This window comes from Brassica napus, chromosome A9 (assembly GCF_020379485.1).
Source record: "Brassica napus cultivar Da-Ae chromosome A9, Da-Ae, whole genome shotgun sequence".
Taxonomy (NCBI): Eukaryota; Viridiplantae; Streptophyta; class Magnoliopsida; order Brassicales; family Brassicaceae; genus Brassica; species Brassica napus.
Window position 1 is genome coordinate 39554905 of NC_063442.1, and position 22443 is coordinate 39577347.

At 28.6% G+C, this 22443-nt stretch overlaps 2 protein-coding genes across 2 annotated transcripts; one reads left to right on the top strand and one right to left on the bottom strand.

Moving 5' to 3' along the window:
* Positions 1-422: 422 nt before the first annotated feature.
* LOC106368672 (monofunctional riboflavin biosynthesis protein RIBA 2, chloroplastic) lies at positions 423-2993 on the bottom strand. Its single transcript, XM_013808684.3, has 7 exons — positions 2742-2993; positions 2165-2483; positions 1871-2092; positions 1479-1801; positions 1270-1399; positions 926-1198; positions 423-845 (listed from the first exon to the last, which is right to left on the bottom strand). Exons 1-7 carry the CDS (start codon positions 2789-2791, stop codon positions 720-722), a joined length of 1443 nt encoding a protein of 480 aa, XP_013664138.2. The 5' UTR covers positions 2792-2993; the 3' UTR covers positions 423-719.
* A 2828-nt stretch (positions 2994-5821) lies between these two features.
* LOC106363703 (homeobox-leucine zipper protein ATHB-6-like) lies at positions 5822-22132 on the top strand (the record flags this gene model as incomplete). The annotated part of the gene is given in 4 exon segments (NM_001315814.1): positions 5822-6102; positions 6190-6569; positions 6653-7410; positions 22086-22132. Coding segments are annotated over 3 exon segments (936 nt in total). The 5' UTR covers positions 5822-6032.
* Positions 22133-22443: the final 311 nt, after the last annotated feature.

The following is a 22443-nucleotide window of genomic DNA, read 5'->3' on the forward strand; positions in this document are numbered from 1 at the left end:
AGCGTTGTGCATAATCTTGTAAACTGAAAGGAACAACGAATAAGAAGAGGTAGACGTAAACGTGGTGGCGTTTACTGCTTTGAGTGTCGTCGTAGCTGGAGTCGTGACAGGGAAAGAACTTGGCCGATGATGAGTTGATGTCCTTGAGAGCTAGTTTCAGAAGAGTTCGTCGTTTTTTTTAGTTTCTGCTTTTTAGCTTGAGTCGTAGCTGCTTTTTAGTTTCTTTCCCTCTTTTTTTCTTTGGTGAGAGAACATTAACTTTTTGGAGCCGTGCCTATATTTTTGGCGTAATCTACATATACCATTGCAGATTTTTATTGTTTTATCTCCTTGCAAGATCATTTCTTTACTACATAAACAACTATCTTTCCTTAAAATATCCAAAGACAATAATGAGGATAAAACTCGGCAAAATATACAAATATTCAAAGTGTATTGTATTAGAGTTTCAAAAAGTTCATAATTCACAACAATTATGCCAACAAAATGATGATTGACTTGTTACATAACCAAACTTCTGATAAAAACAAATGAACTCAAAAACATATGTGAAAAATTGCAATCCATGATACTTCCGATACAAAAACAACGAACTCAAGTAAAATTCGCAAAAACAAAATGCCATTTTTCTAATGACAGTTTAGGCGTCAAAACCATAACTAAGAACATACTGGTCACTCGTAGAAGCCCAACGTTGCCAGAGATTGATACTCGCACAATTAGGAGCTGGGACTGATGAGTGGAACCTTACCGGTGATTGATAAACCATAGCCTTTAAGTCCAACATAATGAGCTGGATTATTCGTCATCACCTTCATCGTTCTAACTCCAAGATCCCTCAGTATCTGCATCATCCAATTTTCGATTTTAAAATTTTGCAGATATTAAATAAAAACAGTGAAAAGATTCGAGTTTAGTTTATTACTTGTGCTCCAATGCCGTATTCTCTTGAAGCAACGGGGAATGAAACACCCTCGGTTTGGTCAGAAGCGTTGTCGTAAGTACGAGGCTTGTGTGTTAGGTCAATGCCTTTAGCTTCAGGACCACGTAAGTAGACAAACACACCTCTCCCAGTTTCTTCAATCTGTCTCATAGCGATTGCTAATTGCTTCCCACCAGAGCCGTTTCCAAATATATCATCTGTGATACATTCCGCGTGTACTCTCACCAGAACATCCTTCCCATCTCCGACTTCTCCCTGTGATTCTTATCAAAGTTTAGTATAAGATACAAAGAGATGAGTTTCAAATGAGGGTTTGGTTCTATTACTTTGACCATTGCAATGTGCTCAACTCCATCAAGTAATGACTTGAAGCAGTATGCTTTAAATGGTCCCCACATTGTCGGTATAGGCGCCACCGCAGTAAACTCGACCAGTCTCTCTCTTTTCCTTCGGTACCTACCAAACAAAGAAAGAACATCAGTAACTTCAGAACTGAGAGTTGTAAGTAGCTGATCTTGAAGTGTTTGTATTGTACCTGATTAGATCGGCGATTGAGATGATTTTCAAATTGTTCTCTTGAGCAAATTGGCGGAGTCTTGGTAACCTAGCCATGGAACCATCATCATCTACAATCTCACACAAAACAGAAACTGGTTCCAAACCAGCTAACACAGTTAGATCAACAGAGGCTTCTGTGTGCCCTGCTCTTTTAAGAACACCGCCTTCTCTGTATCTCAAAGGAAAGATATGACCAGGACGGTTGAAATCCTGAGGCTTCGAATCTTTTGATGCAAGTGCTAATATCGTCTGCGCCCTGTCACGAGCCGAGACACCTGTCGATGTTCCGTTCTTAGCATCCTGACAACATTCTTTTCATCAGAACACTAACAGAGTCGTAACAAAAACAACAAAAGGTTTTGTACATACCACAGAAACCGTGAAGGCCGTGCGGAGTTTCTCCTCGTTCTCCTTCCGCGTCACCATTAAAGGAAGCTCTAACCTCTCCAAGTCTTCACCTTTCATACTCACACACACGATTCCAGTCCCATGCTTCACCACAAAAGCCATAGCTTCAGGTGTCACCAACGATGCAGCCATTATCAAATCTCCTTCATTCTCTCTATCCTCATCATCCACAACAATCACCAACTACAAAAACACAAAACAATCACTTAAAACATCCTCCTCTCCTTCTAACACTCTTGTGCTACTAATACAAACCTTGCCCTGACGAATATCCTCAATAGCTTGCGGAATAGATGCAAATCCATCAGTAGGACGATCAAGATCAAACTCTTCATCCTCAACTTCAGACGAAACCATTGTCGTGGGAATCATTTCTGCTGCTAACGTTCCGAAAGAAACCAAATCCGGCTGCAACTCGATCCCCATTGATCCATTATTACTCTTGGAGGAGGAGGAAGAGAAGGCATCTCCTTCCTCAGACATCATCACTCCCATTCTAACATTGTTTAATCTCCTTGGTATGATCTTAGGACACATCCATGTCTTCCTAAACGGTCTTGTCCTCGTAACATGACTGAAGAATAAAACACACATGCTCGTTAAGGCCTTAAACTTAAATCGCGTTTCAATTGCAGAAACGCAAACGCGCACACAGAGCGATTCGAATTATCGCGATTCAACCAATCAAACAGCCAAACCTTATCGAAACTATCAAATTCAAATTGAGACACGCAAGCAACGACTATATAGCACAAACGCACGCGAACACAGCTAAGAGATAGCGACTCGACCAATCAATTCAAATTGAGAGACACACGCAAACTGAGATTACCGCGAGGGAAGAAGATGCGTTGAGTCGCATCGAAGATTGAGGGACGCCATTATCGTGTTTCGTCCAGAGAGAGCGAAGCACCGCCACAAAACAACTGAGCTTGCCGGTGATGTTTCTCTGCTGATGTGGCAGCTTTTTTAAGATATTTTTTGTTCTTTTATGGATAAGCATGAGGACTGTTTCCTCGGTAACGGCGTCGTTTGCGTATTTAATACGATGTCGTGTTCGATGGAAACACCTTTTTGTAAGATTTTTGTTTTTAAAATACCCTAAATTGCATAAGACTTTCGACTGTAAATAGAGAAAAATAGGAAAGTTGAGTTATTTAGTTTTTGTCAATTTGGAAAAGAAGGGAAAAGAATGTGAAAGTAATGATTTTTTTAATTTCAAATATGTTTTTTAAAAGACTAGATTTTTTAAAAAAAAAAATTTCAGTGTTCTAAAACATACTAGACGTTCTCTACGCAATAGATGTTCTCTTACGCCTAGTTGCATATGTGAACACTTACATAAGATTTAGGTGAATACATATTTTGACATAAAATATAAATATAAGACTTAACATATATACATTAGTTTTAGAAGACTGAACAAAAATATATTTCAAATATAGTTTTATCTTTAATAATTAGTCAAAAATATATTAGTAGTTTCGAATTATAAAAAATATTTTAAATATATAAAGATGATAACATATAAATAAAAAATTTAAAAGTATTTTTCAAACAGATAAAATAATAGTTAAAATCATATAAATATCAAGAATAAGTAACAGTTAATATTACATTGATAAAATATATAATATTATTAATTGTTTAATTTTCAGTATTAATATATAAAATCAGTGCCTAATATTCGCTAACAGTATTATACATCTGAACTATAAATATCTACATATAAACTATATAACGGTAAATGGTACAACTGATTACTATATAACGTCTATACATCATCTAATTTTTACTTCTATAATAGCATTAAAAGGCAAAATTATTACAACTCGTTTTTATTTTGCTTCTAAAATAGAAATTACTATTTTTCTTTTGTTTATAGAAAAATAAATAGCATTCATCTATAATTTACTATATAGAGATCTTTATTTTAGAAACATGCATTGGAGTAAAATCATCTATGTTATAGAGTTTATATTTTAGAGGTAAAAATAGAAGAATACATTTGAGATAGTTAAAGATATATGAAACTATTTTTGTGAGATGTGAATTTAGTGATGTTAAATATTAAGTTTCAAATTTTCAATGGCTTATACCATACCAGAGTTATAGGTTGTGAATGGCGACATTTAATTCGCGTATTTCACTGCGGTTTTCGAAAAAACGCTTTAATGTCACCAATCACATATTTCATAATTTTTCTTTTGCAGATTTCCAAAAATGCACACAAAAACGCACACAAATTCCGATGTCTCACAAATACACAGGCTTCGAATGGTGACCATCGTCCCGTCCCGTTCCGCAGTTAACAGTAACAAAAATCTCTACATATATTATATATCTATACATTTTTATAACTGTTAAAACCGCACCGCAGTTGAACCGCTTGTTCTGCACCGCTCAAACCGCAGTCACCATTCGGAGCCACAGTTTTACTACCAAATCCGCGAACGCACTAAAGAAAGTGTGTTTTCTCAAAAACCGCACACATTTATATATGTAAATTATTTTAACAGCATATATGATACTAGTATATACTATAATTATAAAGACACGTAAATACACAGTTATGAGTGTATGTTCTTTTTTTGTAACAGTGCATAGGTTCTTCATATATTTATTTTGCAACATGTTAACCCTAGTATATAAACTGAAATAAAAACTACTCAATTATAACATCATATTATCTGAAATGAAGTATAAAATTATTAAAAAATATATTTTACTGCATGATATATGATTTGTTTTATAAAGAATTAATATCTCTTTTTTGTATTTTTATTTCAAAAGTATTTTAGTAGTCAAATTTCATTATTGAATAATCATTCAATACCGTAAATATGTATTGTCACCAATCAAACATTGTTTTTTACTTAAAACCGCAGTTGTTCCGTACCGCACTATAATTCCGCACGAACCGTAGTTGCACCGTCCCGTACTTTAATTCCGTTCCGCTTTTATTATCAAATCCGCTGTTACCATTCGGAGCCATAAACTTGCAAGTCGGAAGAATCAAAGAACTAAACTTTTTAACTAAATAAAATTAAAAAGCAATAAAAATTCACTCTTGTTGCTATCACCAAGGGCCAACAGCTCTTTTCTCCTTTCGCATTGCCACGAAAGTCATCATCCCATAGGTTAATCTAATAATTTCTAAAAGGATTAGAGACAAAGAAAAGCCATATAATCCAATTATTACAGCTTTTAAAAGGGATGATTAGATTACCATGCAAATAAGACAGACCGTGTATATAAAGCATTCTTGGTTTAAGCAATTAACCAATAAAAAAACTTTAAGAACTCTAAACTTCTACAGTTTAAGAAACCAAAAAAACTTCTACAGTTTATTAAGTTCAAAATACATTAAACTGTTGTTCATAGGTATGAATCGTATATTGGTATGATAAGTATGTATGAATCGTATATTCTCATCTAAATTAAATACAGTAGCGTGTTGGAAAATTCCTTGCTACGTTGTGTTTGAGCCGAGCTGAGTCGATTAGAGTAAGCCGAGCCGTCATTCGCCCTTGATTTTTTTTCATTAAACTGTTTTTACTCAGTCGAGTTCCAGTGATACCGGAAGAAGCCTCGAGGTAACTGGGTATAGCCGGTGGACCCCTCAATTTATTGGATTTTTTTGGTTTAACATTTCATTTACCAAAAGAGCAAATTAGCTCAATATACTGAAAAGAGTTGGATACCATTAAATTGGGGGAAAATGGTAGTAATGGGGGGAAAAAAATTGAAGGGAAATAGGGTATGAAGTGCAAATATGAAGGAAGTTGTGTATAGGGAGTACAAATACTCTTACCAAAAAAACCCCAACAATATCTACTTACTCAACCATGGTTACATTCTAACCCAAGCTGAGTTTATTTAATGAGAGAGAAAGTCTGAATCCAAAGCTTGTTCATATGGAAAACAAAGAACTCTGTCTCTCTCTCTCTCTCTCCTCTCTTACTGAATAGAATCTCCCCATTGTTCTAATTTATCTCTTCCTTCAAAGTATTGATCATCAAGTACTAGATGCATTTAAACTGAGAGTTAAAACAAACAAAAAAATCATTTTTTTGAAGTAACTAAAAGGTTTTTGAGAAGACCCTTTTTGTAGTGCTGTTTGATGATGAAGAGATTAAGCAGTTCAGATTCAGTGGGTGGTCTCATCTCTTTATGTCCCACTACTTCCACAGGTTCTTTTCTTATACCAATGTTTTAAAGTTAATTTTCAAACAAGCCCTTAAATTTCATAATTTTAACCTCAATTTTTGGCAAAACAGATCAGCCGAGTCCAAGAAGATACGGGAGAGAATTTCAGTCGATGCTTGAAGGTTACGAGGAGGAAGAAGAAGAAGCCATAACCGAGGAAAGAGGACAAACCGGTTTAGCCGAGAAGAAGAGACGGTTAAGCATTAACCAAGTTAAAGCCTTGGAGAAAAATTTCGAGTTAGAGAACAAGCTTGAGCCCGAGAGGAAAGTGAAGCTAGCTCAAGAACTTGGTCTCCAACCTCGTCAAGTAGCTGTTTGGTTTCAGAACCGCCGTGCGCGGTGGAAGACAAAACAGCTCGAGAAAGATTACGGTGTTCTCAAAACGCAGTACGATTCTCTCCGCCATAACTTCGATTCCCTCCGCCGTGACAATGAATCTCTCCTTCAAGAGGTAACAAAAATTCAGACAAGGGTTATAAAGTTGAGATCTCCGGTTACAAAGTCTGAGACTTTTTTTGTTTTGTCGTGGTGCAGATCGGTAAACTAAAAGCTAAGCTAAACGGAGAAGAAGAAGTTGAAGAAGATGATGAAGATGAAGAGAACAACGCGGTGACGATGGAGTGTGATGTTTCCGTCAAGGAAGAAGAAGTTTCGTTGCCGGAGGAGCTTACAGATCCGCCGTCTTCTCCTCCGCAGCTTCTAGAGCATTCCGACAGTTTCAATTACCGGAGTTTCACCGACCTCCGCGACCTTCTTCCGTTAAAGGCCGCGGCTTCCTCCGTCGCCGCCGCTGGATCGTCGGACAGTAGCGATTCGAGCGCCGTGTTGAACGAGGAAAGTAGCTCTAACGTTACGGCGGCTCCGGCGACGGTTCCCGGCGGCAGTTTCTTGCAGTTTGTGAAAATGGAGCAGACGGAGGATCACGACGACTTTCTGAGTGGAGAAGAAGCGTGCGGGTTTTTCTCCGATGAGCAGCCACCGTCTCTGCACTGGTATTCCACCGTTGATCAGTGGAACTGAGTGGCTTTGATCACCGGGAGAGATCTCGAATTGGACTAAAATGCTCTGTTATTTTTTCTCTGTGGGTTCGCCGGAGAAGATTGAAAAAGCTGAGGGCGAAATGGGAATAATGGTGAAATTGCAAGGGTTAATTCTGGGCGGGAAGTAATTAATTAGGGTGATTTTGTAATTACGCGCTCTCTTGCGTTTCGTGCAGTTCTTGTAATTAAGGATCATGCGAATTTGAGAAAGGGTGGAAAAATTCTAAGGGGCGAAAACTAGATATGGAATCTTTTAGCTTCTCGACAAAAACAAAAAAAAAATCGACCAGCCTTTTTTCAAAAATCATGAACCATGAAATTAGTATGATCTTGCATAAATTTGTTTTTGGGTTAATGTATCGAACTTCTCATGAATTTGTTTAAAATTCCTTATAAAAAGGCATCATTATAATAATATCAAAACATTGCATATAAACATTAAAACAGTGCATATAATAATATAAACAATATTTGTATAACTTTTATATAACATTTAGATTGATTTTTTGAACATTTAAATTGATATCCCAACAATCTTCTACTCAAACAAAAATTGAAAACATACAATTTTGTATTACAATTACCATTGAAGAATTTATATATTCTATTCCCTGATCGAATTCTTCACAATCATAAATCTAATATATAAATATATATAAAAGATAAACTTGACAAATTTGTGGATTCACACTAATATTACTAATTAGTTTAACAGATTTACACAAATTTAAAACGATTTAAAGCAATTTAAAATGATTTAGACTTATCTGAGTTGCATAAATCAGATTTAAAAAAAATTGTTCCGGTTATATCCGATTTTTCAGGTATATCAATTTTTAGAACATTAGAATTTCATTTATCTTTTTTTGATTAGTCATTTTTTAAACCAAAGATCAAGCTGATGTAATATTCTTTTAGCCAAACGATGGCCAACAAGATTTCATGGATCCAAAAGATCTGACTTCCGATATTATTTTTCTTTAAAAACCTTAGCAAAGAAAGAGTTTGGCTTCTTCCATAATTATTTTGCTAACAAAACAGTATTAAAATTATGTAAATTCCAAAAGCAGTAGTAAAATTTTGGCTTCATCTTGTCTGTCTTCTTTATTTCTGCACATTTTATCTTATGACTATCAATGCATACTTTTAACATTTTTACTACTGCTCACTAGAATATTATCTTAGGTAATCTAAAACATGATATCACATGTATAGGACTAGCCAAGGCAACTGATTTTTTCAATACCCTTCTTTTGTAACTGAATTGTATTTACTTTCAATAAATTCCATAAGATTCATTTATTTCCATTGAAAACTTATTTGCATCAGGGATCTATACTAATTTTAAATTTAATATGGATAAAGGGACAATGACATAAATGTGTTAAAAGTTATTAGCGGTCTATATGTGCCTTCATAGGTGCCACTGAAAATAGTAATTGCATTAAGAAATTTTGAAGCGTTAAGAATTAGATTAGCATAAACTCGAGTGTTTCATACTTTCTCTACAGGCTTTTAAACGTAATGTCACATTTTCTTGCACCAGTGTATTTATTTTATGTTGTACCACTCTTTTTATGACACTACTTCGCACTACTTTCATGTACCATGTGAGTGATTAGTTTCATAAAAATAGTACAATTTGCTTACTATCATCATAGAATGATCTCAGAAAGTCGTAAAAGATAACATTTAATTAGGTATTTGTTATGAGTGGCTTCTACATTAGTTGAAACTTGAAAGTGTCTAAAAATGGATGTAACAGTGGATAAGTTCATGATATATGTTTGTCTTTTCAGGAGCTGACGAGGCCAAATAAGGAGAACCTTCGTATGTAGAATACAATTTTTTTCGTGAAGCCTAACATAATACTCAAATAGGTATGTTCTTTCTATTCAGAGTAGCATGTTTGAGAAGTGTGAGTGGGTTGAGTGAGAAGTCTCCCTTTGCACTCCTTGTCTATGGCATTCCTCTTGCAAATTAGTTAATCTATAGACAATTTGTTTGTGAGTAAACAAAGCATAATGAATACTATCAAAATATTGTACATGAATTATATATTTCAACAGTTAGATTATGGTATGTTACAAGAAAAGAATATTATGGTATGAGAAATAATTATACAACAAAATATTAGAAAAAAACTAGAAAATAGAAGACATCATTTTGAAATTATTTGGTGATTTGCAATTTGTTAAATAATTTTAAATGAAATTGTAGTCAAGTAAAATAAAATGTAGTCTACAATAAAATTATGGTATCAAAAGTTTAAGTATATTATTATTGTCTCAAAATGACAATGATATCAAATTAGTAATAAATAGTAATATTATACACTAGATACTTTATGATTTCTACCCCTTGGATTTGTTAATTTTATCGTTGTATTGGTTGGTAAAAAAGCGGTCAGACCCAATCTGAAACATAGACAACAAACAATGAAAAAACTCAATTTTACATTCATATAGTACATAAAAAAGACATTTTTATATTCAATATCGATCTAACATATTAATAGTGTGGAGCTTAATTGTCTCAAGATTGTATCATTATAATTAAACGCTATCATTAGGTTCGCTTATTCAGATTTGATTTGATTCTAATTTGAGTTATTCAAGATCGATCTAACATATTAATTGTATCACTAGATTCTAACTCTTCTTTTCCTTTTAAAGGCGAGTATATTTTATGATCCGCGCTTTTTAAGCATAAAATTAATATTTTTTGTTGAAAAAAATATTTATGTAATGAAAATTATGATATTTAATAAGTTATATATTTGTTTTTTTAATGAAATTTATCTTAAATTTATTTATATTACTTATTTTTAATATTTTAAAATATGACTAAATATTTGAAAACTCCAAATAATTATGACCCGTATTATAATTTTGTTTATTTAACCAGTTGTTAAATTTATTTCACAGTGGTTTTATTTTTAATATTGTAATTTAAATAAAATATTTTATATTATAACCCGCTCTATATTGATAAAATTCATTTTGTGTTTTTTAAACTTTTTCTATAATTTTATTAAATTTTGTTTATATGATTTAATTTTTTATTTTAAAAGGAAGTATTTTTAAATATTTGAGATAATTGAGACCCACATTATGATTTAATCATTTGTTATTTCAACTTGATTTTATTTTAGCATCTTAATTTAGTAAATATTAAGCTAAAATAATATTTATTAATAAGTAATTAATGAGTCTTGAAATGGTTAAATATTAAAATTACTATTTATACCTTATTATTATTAGGGAAAATGCCGTTTAAAATTAAATTATTAATATAGATAATAATTATAAACAAATATTAAATTAACTGTCATTATTTTACATTATTTCGTGCATTCTAATTTATATTTAATTTTCACACATATATAATGTTTCGTGAATTCTAGTTAGTATAAATAAAAGTTATGGGTTCCTAGAATATAAAAATAAAAAGAGAAGTTATAACTAAACAAATGAAATTTGTTATTATAAATAGAATAAATAAATAATTAGACATAACATGTATCAATATTAAGAAGGTGGTTATGGTTATTTAGATGCATTTATAAAATAATTAGTTGGACTAAACATATATCAATAGATTATAATTTAAACGCTAACATATTAACAGTTTATTTTTATTACAATTAAAGATTGGTATGTTCATAGTAATCTCTTTTACATTATTTACAAAGTGGTTTTGAAATATGCGATAGAGTGAAAAATAGAGTAATTAACGAAAAAATTAATGAACTATTATTTATATGGAAATTTATATTTTATTCTATTATATAGTGACAATAGAGTTGTACTGGATATATTTCACTCTAAATTCTATTTTATAATGAAAATAAAGTAAAGTTGAAGATGTTCTATACAGTAAATTTATTTATTATTCTATTATAAACTGAAAATATAGTAGTATAAGAGTTTTTTCACTTAAAACTCCATTTTAAAGTAAAAAAATAGTGTAAATCTAGAAATATTTTAACTCATGAATACTTTTTCTAACAGCATTAAAATACCTAATGAGAATCAGAAATAAATCATAAACCTTTGCTAATCACTTAAGGCAACTCAACCAAAACACCAAATTTAGTGTTTTGGTGTTCAAGTTTAGTTTTCATTTCTAAACCTAGCACCAAATTTGACATGAAAATCAAATTTTATTACAATATTATTAAATTTTAATTTATGTAAATAATACTCTCTCTGTTCCCGGAAGTAAGATTTTCTAGAATATGCACGCTTATTAAGAATTTAATAAATATTTATAATTTAATTTATTTTTTACTTTATTATACACTTTCCAATAACTTTCACCAATGAAATTTAATCAATTCAAATACTCTCAATTAATATTCTTCAAAAGAATAAAAAATACCTTAACAATTTAGAAAATTTATCTTTGTGGAACAATAAAAAAACAAAAAATCTTACTTTCGGGAACGGATGGAGTATTTATCTGGATTTGACTAAATTCATTTACAGTTAAGAGAAAAATTATAACTTAAAAATAAAATTATTTTTCAAAGTTATATTGTCTTCAAATTTATTCCGCACGTTTAATTACCAATTTAAAATATATGTAATATAATATGTATATCATATGTTAAAAGAAAAATGCAAAATCATATAGTATATTTACTTTTTTGGTTTAATAAAGAAGAAAATAACATGTGGTAGCATCTTTTCTTCTCTACATTCAAACAAATTATGTTGTAGCATCGTTTTCTGTATACATTCAAACCCTATACAAACGCTAAAATGTAGTCTTTCTATTGTCAGCACATATAAATAGCGCCTACGATAGGGAACAGAGTCTACGGGATGTAGACAATAAAGAGAGAATCAATTTGGACTATAATATAATATGGAGCAATATTCTGAAAATTTGAAGTAGCTAATTGCTGAAATTTAAAATAAAAATATCTTTAGAAGAATTCTAAGTCACCAGCTATAATTAAATAATAAATAAAAATGAAATAGAAAAAATTTCAAGACTAAAAATATTTTGGCGAGTACATGTATCTCAAAAATACTAAAAAAGTAACAACATTTAAACCTATCGATAAAATATACCAGTATTTATTTGTTGATTGTATGGTTACTAGATTTTATTATTTGAATTGGTTGTATGGTTGCTAGATTTTATCATTTGTATTGGATTTTATTATGAATATCCGAAATTTCAAAAGTTTCTCTTTTTCAAAATGATAAATGTTTTAGTTTAAAAAGATATATTTTATATTTTTATAATAATGATAAATTTAAAAATTTGAAGAAATTAACTGTCTTTATTAAATTTTGATTAATTAAAATTTTTGGAAAAAAATTAATCACAAACAATAATGCATTTATAATAAAGAAATATACATCTCTTAAATTAAAACGAAAGAGTTGAGGATAGAAGACTAATAATAGCTGAAAAATAATTTGGTTTGATTTACTTTCCTCAACATTTTTAGTTATTGATAGCTATTAAACAATTTGAAAATTACATGATAGATATTTTCACTAATTATATACTCTTATAAAGAGTGTCATTTTGAATTTTTTTTCCTGTTACACAAAAATATCATTTTAGAATTTGAATGAATTTATATATACTTTAAATTTAATATTGAATGCATAAGTATTGATTTTTATAAATAGTTTTATTTCTCAAATACTATTGGATAAATATATGTAATTAATAAGAACATAAATGCATCTCAATCTATGTGAAAAATCAAAATGACAATTTTTGTAAAGTAGAAAAAGTATTAAAAACGTGTGACCAGTGAATTGAATATTTTGCATGTTCCATTATATATAAACTCGAACAAACCAAATTTAATTTGGGCCTGCAAGTTAAAATAAGGGCCTGACTGGTTCAAACGCAGCGGTTGCGATTGCGGTTGCGGGAGTTTGTGGATGCGGACGGTTGCGGTTTCTAGCGGTTTTAAGAGATTTGTACGACTGGTACTGCGGTTAAAAATTGATGCATTTGCGGGTGACTTATGACTGGTTAACTACCTAATGCGGTAACAGTCAAATAATAAATTAACAATATTTACATTTAATATAATTATAAAAAATATCAAAAATCATAAAATTATATTAAATATAAAATTTATATTTAGAAAGTTATAATTTTAATTTTTGAAAATTTATTGAAATTGTTTTTATTATAAAATTTTATAATATTAATTAAAATATAATAGATATATTTTAATATTTTCATAATTTCAATTTTAAAGTTTTTATTAAATATTTTTACTTTTGTATATATACTGTTTAAAAAAAAAAGAAATTTTTTTTACCCTCCCGCAACCGCCCGCAACCGCAAACGCTAGCTGGAGCCAGCTTTTGAATTTATGAGATTCGGAGCGGTTTGAAGCGGTTTAGAACGATTTGAGTGATTGTTGCAAACCGCCGACAACCGCTACCAACCGCAAAAGCTGCGTTTGCGGGTGGTAGCGGGAAAACCAGTCGCCCCCTAAGTAGGATGCGATAAAAAGAAAAACATAAAAGATTTAAATGCTTTAACAATCGGATTATCATGGCAAGATTTGAACACATTCCAATGAGATATTGGATTCGGTTTCCAAAATTTTGAAGGTTATATATATATACGCATAAATTCCCAAATTATGAAAATTTTATTAGAATTTTTAAGAAATAATTAAAGCTTCCCAAATTTCAATACGGTCATGCCGATTATTGAAATGTGATAGATGTTATCTGCTTAATCTTCTTTGTAATGAAAAATAGTAAGCAAATAACGTATGGAAGTCTTTGTGCCTGAAATATTAACGCGAAACTGCAATGTAAGAATTTTTTTTTGTTTTGGCAAATGAGGATCATAATCCACCTCTATTTCTATTTCGATATTTTCTTCTAAAATAGAAATTTTTTATTATAGAAATAAAAATGTTTCAAAGTATGGGTCTATAAATAGAATTCCTATTCATAGAGAAAAATATAGAGATATAATATTTTCACCTTTAAGAGCATTTCTAATGTAAACTTCTGTAATTTCTTCTAAAATACAGATCTATATTATAGATGTGAAAATGCTCCAATATATGTTTTTATAATAGCGTTCCTATATTTTAAAGGAAAATATAGAGGAAATTTACCTTTTTACCTCTAATATTTAGAGGTGAAAATAACATATTTCTATATTTTTCTCTACAACAATAAGAACTTTATTATATATGCATACATTGGAGCATTTTCACTTATATAACAGAGTTTTTCTATTTAAAAAAAAAATATAGAGAGAAAAAAGGATGATTTAGAGATGGTCTAAATATAGAGAGGTAAAAGGTAATTTTATTTATATTTTCTTTTAAAATAGAAGAACTCTATTATAAAAACATATATTGAAGCATTTTTATAATTTTTATTTTAGAGAAAATTAAAGAGAGGTACATCAGAGATGCTTTGTAGAATGAACATATGCAGTGCTATATAATGACGATAGGCTAGGTTTTCGGCTAAAAGTGAAATTGTTAAAGTAGGGGTAGAATTTAGGGGTTTTACAAAACAAGGGGGTTAAAAGTAATAGGACAAAAGAAGTAAGAAGAGAAAAGGAACACGAGATTGGACATCAAAGACACTTTTACTTTCATAATCACACGACCATGACGCATATCTCTTCTAAATTTTATTTAATGTTTTGGAAAGCATCGAAAGTAATCATTAAATAACAAGGTCGATATAGTATTTAATAAAAAGCTTATTTATCAAATAACCAAAAATAATGGATAATAAGATTATTAGAAAAAAAATTAGAGAGAGATAGGAAAAAAAATAAAGAAAAGGGATAGTTTTTAGTTATATATATATATTAGTGTCTAAAAATGGATGTAACAGTGGATAAGTTCATGATATATGTTTGTCTTTTCAGGAGCTGACGAGGCCAAATAAGGAGAACCTTCGTATGTAGAATACAATTTTTTTCGTGAAGCCTAACATAATACTCAAATAGGTATGTTCTTTCTATTCAGAGTAGCATGTTTGAGAAGTGTGAGTGGGTTGAGTGAGAAGTCTCCCTTTGCACTCCTTGTCTATGGCATTCCTCTTGCAAATTAGTTAATCTATAGACAATTTGTTTGTGAGTAAACAAAGCATAATGAATACTATCAAAATATTGTACATGAATTATATATTTCAACAGTTAGATTATGGTATGTTACAAGAAAAGAATATTATGGTATGAGAAATAATTATACAACAAAATATTAGAAAAAAACTAGAAAATAGAAGACATCATTTTGAAATTATTTGGTGATTTGCAATTTGTTAAATAATTTTAAATGAAATTGTAGTCAAGTAAAATAAAATGTAGTCTACAATAAAATTATGGTATCAAAAGTTTAAGTATATTATTATTGTCTCAAAATGACAATGATATCAAATTAGTAATAAATAGTAATATTATACACTAGATACTTTATGATTTCTACCCCTTGGATTTGTTAATTTTATCGTTGTATTGGTTGGTAAAAAAGCGGTCAGACCCAATCTGAAACATAGACAACAAACAATGAAAAAACTCAATTTTACATTCATATAGTACATAAAAAAGACATTTTTATATTCAATATCGATCTAACATATTAATAGTGTGGAGCTTAATTGTCTCAAGATTGTATCATTATAATTAAACGCTATCATTAGGTTCGCTTATTCAGATTTGATTTGATTCTAATTTGAGTTATTCAAGATCGATCTAACATATTAATTGTATCACTAGATTCTAACTCTTCTTTTCCTTTTAAAGGCGAGTATATTTTATGATCCGCGCTTTTTAAGCATAAAATTAATATTTTTTGTTGAAAAAAATATTTATGTAATGAAAATTATGATATTTAATAAGTTATATATTTGTTTTTTTAATGAAATTTATCTTAAATTTATTTATATTACTTATTTTTAATATTTTAAAATATGACTAAATATTTGAAAACTCCAAATAATTATGACCCGTATTATAATTTTGTTTATTTAACCAGTTGTTAAATTTATTTCACAGTGGTTTTATTTTTAATATTGTAATTTAAATAAAATATTTTATATTATAACCCGCTCTATATTGATAAAATTCATTTTGTGTTTTTTAAACTTTTTCTATAATTTTATTAAATTTTGTTTATATGATTTAATTTTTTATTTTAAAAGGAAGTATTTTTAAATATTTGAGATAATTGAGACCCACATTATGATTTAATCATTTGTTATTTCAACTTGATTTTATTTTAGCATCTTAATTTAGTAAATATTAAGCTAAAATAATATTTATTAATAAGTAATTAATGAGTCTTGAAATGGTTAAATATTAAAATTACTATTTATACCTTATTATTATTAGGGAAAATGCCGTTTAAAATTAAATTATTAATATAGATAATAATTATAAACAAATATTAAATTAACTGTCATTATTTTACATTATTTCGTGCATTCTAATTTATATTTAATTTTCACACATATATAATGTTTCGTGAATTCTAGTTAGTATAAATAAAAGTTATGGGTTCCTAGAATATAAAAATAAAAAGAGAAGTTATAACTAAACAAATGAAATTTGTTATTATAAATAGAATAAATAAATAATTAGACATAACATGTATCAATATTAAGAAGGTGGTTATGGTTATTTAGATGCATTTATAAAATAATTAGTTGGACTAAACATATATCAATAGATTATAATTTAAACGCTAACATATTAACAGTTTATTTTTATTACAATTAAAGATTGGTATGTTCATAGTAATCTCTTTTACATTATTTACAAAGTGGTTTTGAAATATGCGATAGAGTGAAAAATAGAGTAATTAACGAAAAAATTAATGAACTATTATTTATATGGAAATTTATATTTTATTCTATTATATAGTGACAATAGAGTTGTACTGGATATATTTCACTCTAAATTCTATTTTATAATGAAAATAAAGTAAAGTTGAAGATGTTCTATACAGTAAATTTATTTATTATTCTATTATAAACTGAAAATATAGTAGTATAAGAGTTTTTTCACTTAAAACTCCATTTTAAAGTAAAAAAATAGTGTAAATCTAGAAATATTTTAACTCATGAATACTTTTTCTAACAGCATTAAAATACCTAATGAGAATCAGAAATAAATCATAAACCTTTGCTAATCACTTAAGGCAACTCAACCAAAACACCAAATTTAGTGTTTTGGTGTTCAAGTTTAGTTTTCATTTCTAAACCTAGCACCAAATTTGACATGAAAATCAAATTTTATTACAATATTATTAAATTTTAATTTATGTAAATAATACTCTCTCTGTTCCCGGAAGTAAGATTTTCTAGAATATGCACGCTTATTAAGAATTTAATAAATATTTATAATTTAATTTATTTTTTACTTTATTATACACTTTCCAATAACTTTCACCAATGAAATTTAATCAATTCAAATACTCTCAATTAATATTCTTCAAAAGAATAAAAAATACCTTAACAATTTAGAAAATTTATCTTTGTGGAACAATAAAAAAACAAAAAATCTTACTTTCGGGAACGGATGGAGTATTTATCTGGATTTGACTAAATTCATTTACAGTTAAGAGAAAAATTATAACTTAAAAATAAAATTATTTTTCAAAGTTATATTGTCTTCAAATTTATTCCGCACGTTTAATTACCAATTTAAAATATATGTAATATAATATGTATATCATATGTTAAAAGAAAAATGCAAAATCATATAGTATATTTACTTTTTTGGTTTAATAAAGAAGAAAATAACATGTGGTAGCATCTTTTCTTCTCTACATTCAAACAAATTATGTTGTAGCATCGTTTTCTGTATACATTCAAACCCTATACAAACGCTAAAATGTAGTCTTTCTATTGTCAGCACATATAAATAGCGCCTACGATAGGGAACAGAGTCTACGGGATGTAGACAATAAAGAGAGAATCAATTTGGACTATAATATAATATGGAGCAATATTCTGAAAATTTGAAGTAGCTAATTGCTGAAATTTAAAATAAAAATATCTTTAGAAGAATTCTAAGTCACCAGCTATAATTAAATAATAAATAAAAATGAAATAGAAAAAATTTCAAGACTAAAAATATTTTGGCGAGTACATGTATCTCAAAAATACTAAAAAAGTAACAACATTTAAACCTATCGATAAAATATACCAGTATTTATTTGTTGATTGTATGGTTACTAGATTTTATTATTTGAATTGGTTGTATGGTTGCTAGATTTTATCATTTGTATTGGATTTTATTATGAATATCCGAAATTTCAAAAGTTTCTCTTTTTCAAAATGATAAATGTTTTAGTTTAAAAAGATATATTTTATATTTTTATAATAATGATAAATTTAAAAATTTGAAGAAATTAACTGTCTTTATTAAATTTTGATTAATTAAAATTTTTGGAAAAAAATTAATCACAAACAATAATGCATTTATAATAAAGAAATATACATCTCTTAAATTAAAACGAAAGAGTTGAGGATAGAAGACTAATAATAGCTGAAAAATAATTTGGTTTGATTTACTTTCCTCAACATTTTTAGTTATTGATAGCTATTGAACAATTTGAAAATTACATGATAGATATTTTCACTAATTATATACTCTTATAAAGAGTGTCATTTTGAATTTTTTTTCCTGTTACACAAAAATATCATTTTAGAATTTGAATGAATTTATATATACTTTAAATTTAATATTGAATGCATAAGTATTGATTTTTATAAATAGTTTTATTTCTCAAATACTATTGGATAAATATATGTAATTAATAAGAACATAAATGCATCTCAATCTATGTGAAAAATCAAAATGACAATTTTTGTAAAGTAGAAAAAGTATTAAAAACGTGTGACCAGTGAATTGAATATTTTGCATGTTCCATTATATATAAACTCGAACAAACCAAATTTAATTTGGGCCTGCAAGTTAAAATAAGGGCCTGACTGGTTCAAACGCAGCGGTTGCGATTGCGGTTGCGGGAGTTTGTGGATGCGGACGGTTGCGGTTTCTAGCGGTTTTAAGAGATTTGTACGACTGGTACTGCGGTTAAAAATTGATGCATTTGCGGGTGACTTATGACTGGTTAACTACCTAATGCGGTAACAGTCAAATAATAAATTAACAATATTTACATTTAATATAATTATAAAAAATATCAAAAATCATAAAATTATATTAAATATAAAATTTATATTTAGAAAGTTATAATTTTAATTTTTGAAAATTTATTGAAATTGTTTTTATTATAAAATTTTATAATATTAATTAAAATATAATAGATATATTTTAATATTTTCATAATTTCAATTTTAAAGTTTTTATTAAATATTTTTACTTTTGTATATATACTGTTTAAAAAAAAAAGAAATTTTTTTTACCCTCCCGCAACCGCCCGCAACCGCAAACGCTAGCTGGAGCCAGCTTTTGAATTTATGAGATTCGGAGCGGTTTGAAGCGGTTTAGAACGATTTGAGTGATTGTTGCAAACCGCCGACAACCGCTACCAACCGCAAAAGCTGCGTTTGCGGGTGGTAGCGGGAAAACCAGTCGCCCCCTAAGTAGGATGCGATAAAAAGAAAAACATAAAAGATTTAAATGCTTTAACAATCGGATTATCATGGCAAGATTTGAACACATTCCAATGAGATATTGGATTCGGTTTCCAAAATTTTGAAGGTTATATATATATACGCATAAATTCCCAAATTATGAAAATTTTATTAGAATTTTTAAGAAATAATTAAAGCTTCCCAAATTTCAATACGGTCATGCCGATTATTGAAATGTGATAGATGTTATCTGCTTAATCTTCTTTGTAATGAAAAATAGTAAGCAAATAACGTATGGAAGTCTTTGTGCCTGAAATATTAACGCGAAACTGCAATGTAAGAATTTTTTTTTGTTTTGGCAAATGAGGATCATAATCCACCTCTATTTCTATTTCGATATTTTCTTCTAAAATAGAAATTTTTTATTATAGAAATAAAAATGTTTCAAAGTATGGGTCTATAAATAGAATTCCTATTCATAGAGAAAAATATAGAGATATAATATTTTCACCTTTAAGAGCATTTCTAATGTAAACTTCTGTAATTTCTTCTAAAATACAGATCTATATTATAGATGTGAAAATGCTCCAATATATGTTTTTATAATAGCGTTCCTATATTTTAAAGGAAAATATAGAGGAAATTTACCTTTTTACCTCTAATATTTAGAGGTGAAAATAACATATTTCTATATTTTTCTCTACAACAATAAGAACTTTATTATACATGCATACATTGGAGCATTTTCACTTATATAACAGAGTTTTTCTATTTAAAAAAAAAATATAGAGAGAAAAAAGGATGATTTAGAGATGGTCTAAATATAGAGAGGTAAAAGGTAATTTTATTTATATTTTCTTTTAAAATAGAAGAACTCTATTATAAAAACATATATTGAAGCATTTTTATAATTTTTATTTTAGAGAAAATTAAAGAGAGGTACATCAGAGATGCTTTGTAGAATGAACATATGCAGTGCTATATAATGACGATAGGCTAGGTTTTCGGCTAAAAGTGAAATTGTTAAAGTAGGGGTAGAATTTAGGGGTTTTACAAAACAAGGGGGTTAAAAGTAATAGGACAAAAGAAGTAAGAAGAGAAAAGGAACACGAAATTGGACATCAAAGACACTTTTACTTTCATAATCACACGACCATGACGCATATCTCTTCTAAATTTTATTTAATGTTTTGGAAAGCATCGAAAGTAATCATTAAATAACAAGGTCGATATAGTATTTAATAAAAAGCTTATTTATCAAATAACCAAAAATAATGGATAATAAGATTATTAGAAAAAAAATTAGAGAGAGATAGGAAAAAAAATAAAGAAAAGGGATAGTTTTTAGTTATATATATATATATATATATAGTAAATTTGAGATTTGTAATGTATATAATAACAAATTTCCCTTTAATAAATAGATTAGAAACAAAGTAAAATCTCATTTATATTTCAAACAAATTTGGAATGAAAAGTGATAACAACTACGAGTCGAGTTCGATTATTGAACCAACTCGCAGTATAACAAATATTAAAATTGTTAAGTTTTATTTTTTTAGGAGTTTTTTGTCGCGAATACTTGTAGGAGTTATGTTATGAAAAGCTAGTCTATCTTTCGACCGATGGAGTTCCCTTTATAATCGTAGGATAATTTGAATAAGGTAAAAGATAACTCGTCGTCTTTGTGCTGTATGGACAACTCACCTCGTCCTAAAATATTAAATACGACTGAGACTATGTTATTCGTACTTATTGACCGTTCAAACACGCTTTCTCTCGAGCATAAGCAAGCACGTCGTTTTCATTGTCATATTTTATTTTCTAGTGAGCTATGTTTTCATTGCCTTCGAGCCTTCGAATGTAATATGATTTTTCTAAAACTGAGCCGAGTATTGATAAGAGTGTGAAATTCACATTCAACAATAAATCTCCTACTCAGTTTGTTAAAGAACTGTGAATCCGACGAATGTTCTTATATGTTTGTCGTAGTTGTTGAAATGGCCTATCGAATTGCAGACTTCTAGGATTTCTGGTCTATTAATGGACAACATGTAGAAGACAAACCATCGTTTCGTGGCATGGTCGAGACATTTCACTTTTAAATAAAATATACAGATTTTCTAATCTAACATATGAATTTTAATTAGTATCTATAAATTTTAAAGTTTTCACTCAGATTTGAGCGGAGTTATTAATTGTGTTTTTAATGGATTTGAAAATTTAAACTAAATCTAATGCTAATAGTTTCATTATTTTAGAATCCATATTAAAATTGTGTGTGATTGGTTTAATAAATTACAAATTCCAATTAAAATCATGTGTTATTTAATCATACATATTTATTAATAAAATTGATTTTATAATAGATTTGAATAAATCTGTATATATATTTTTTTGTTAAAATACGAATACTCGAATCTAAGAGTAAACTTTCATATTTATAAATATTAGTTAAAATTCATATGTTAGATTTAAAATCATTATATATTTCAACTGATTTAGAAATCCATATAGCATTTACAAATTTAAATACTATAATATAATTGTAAAGTGTGATAGAAAAACTTTAATTTGACAAAGGTAATAAAAAATATATATGTATATATATATATATTATTTTTTGTGTGCACTGATAATAAATATATAAAACCAAAAAAGAACAAGGAAAAGGAAAAGGTGATATAATATATTTACTTAAAGATGGATAAAT

Bases quoted from the DNA above. Each gene is read 5' to 3' on its own strand.
- LOC106368672 (XM_013808684.3), bottom strand. From the start codon at position 2,791: ATGGCGTCCCTCAATCTTCGATGCGACTCAACGCATCTTCTTCCCTCG. The intron at 2,093-2,164 runs GTTTGTATTAGT...GTGTTTTTGTAG, and splicing joins AGGATATTCGTCAGGGCAAG to TTGGTGATTGTTGTGGATGA. The intron at 1,199-1,269 runs GTAATAGAACCA...TAAGAATCACAG, and splicing joins AGCACATTGCAATGGTCAAA to GGAGAAGTCGGAGATGGGAA.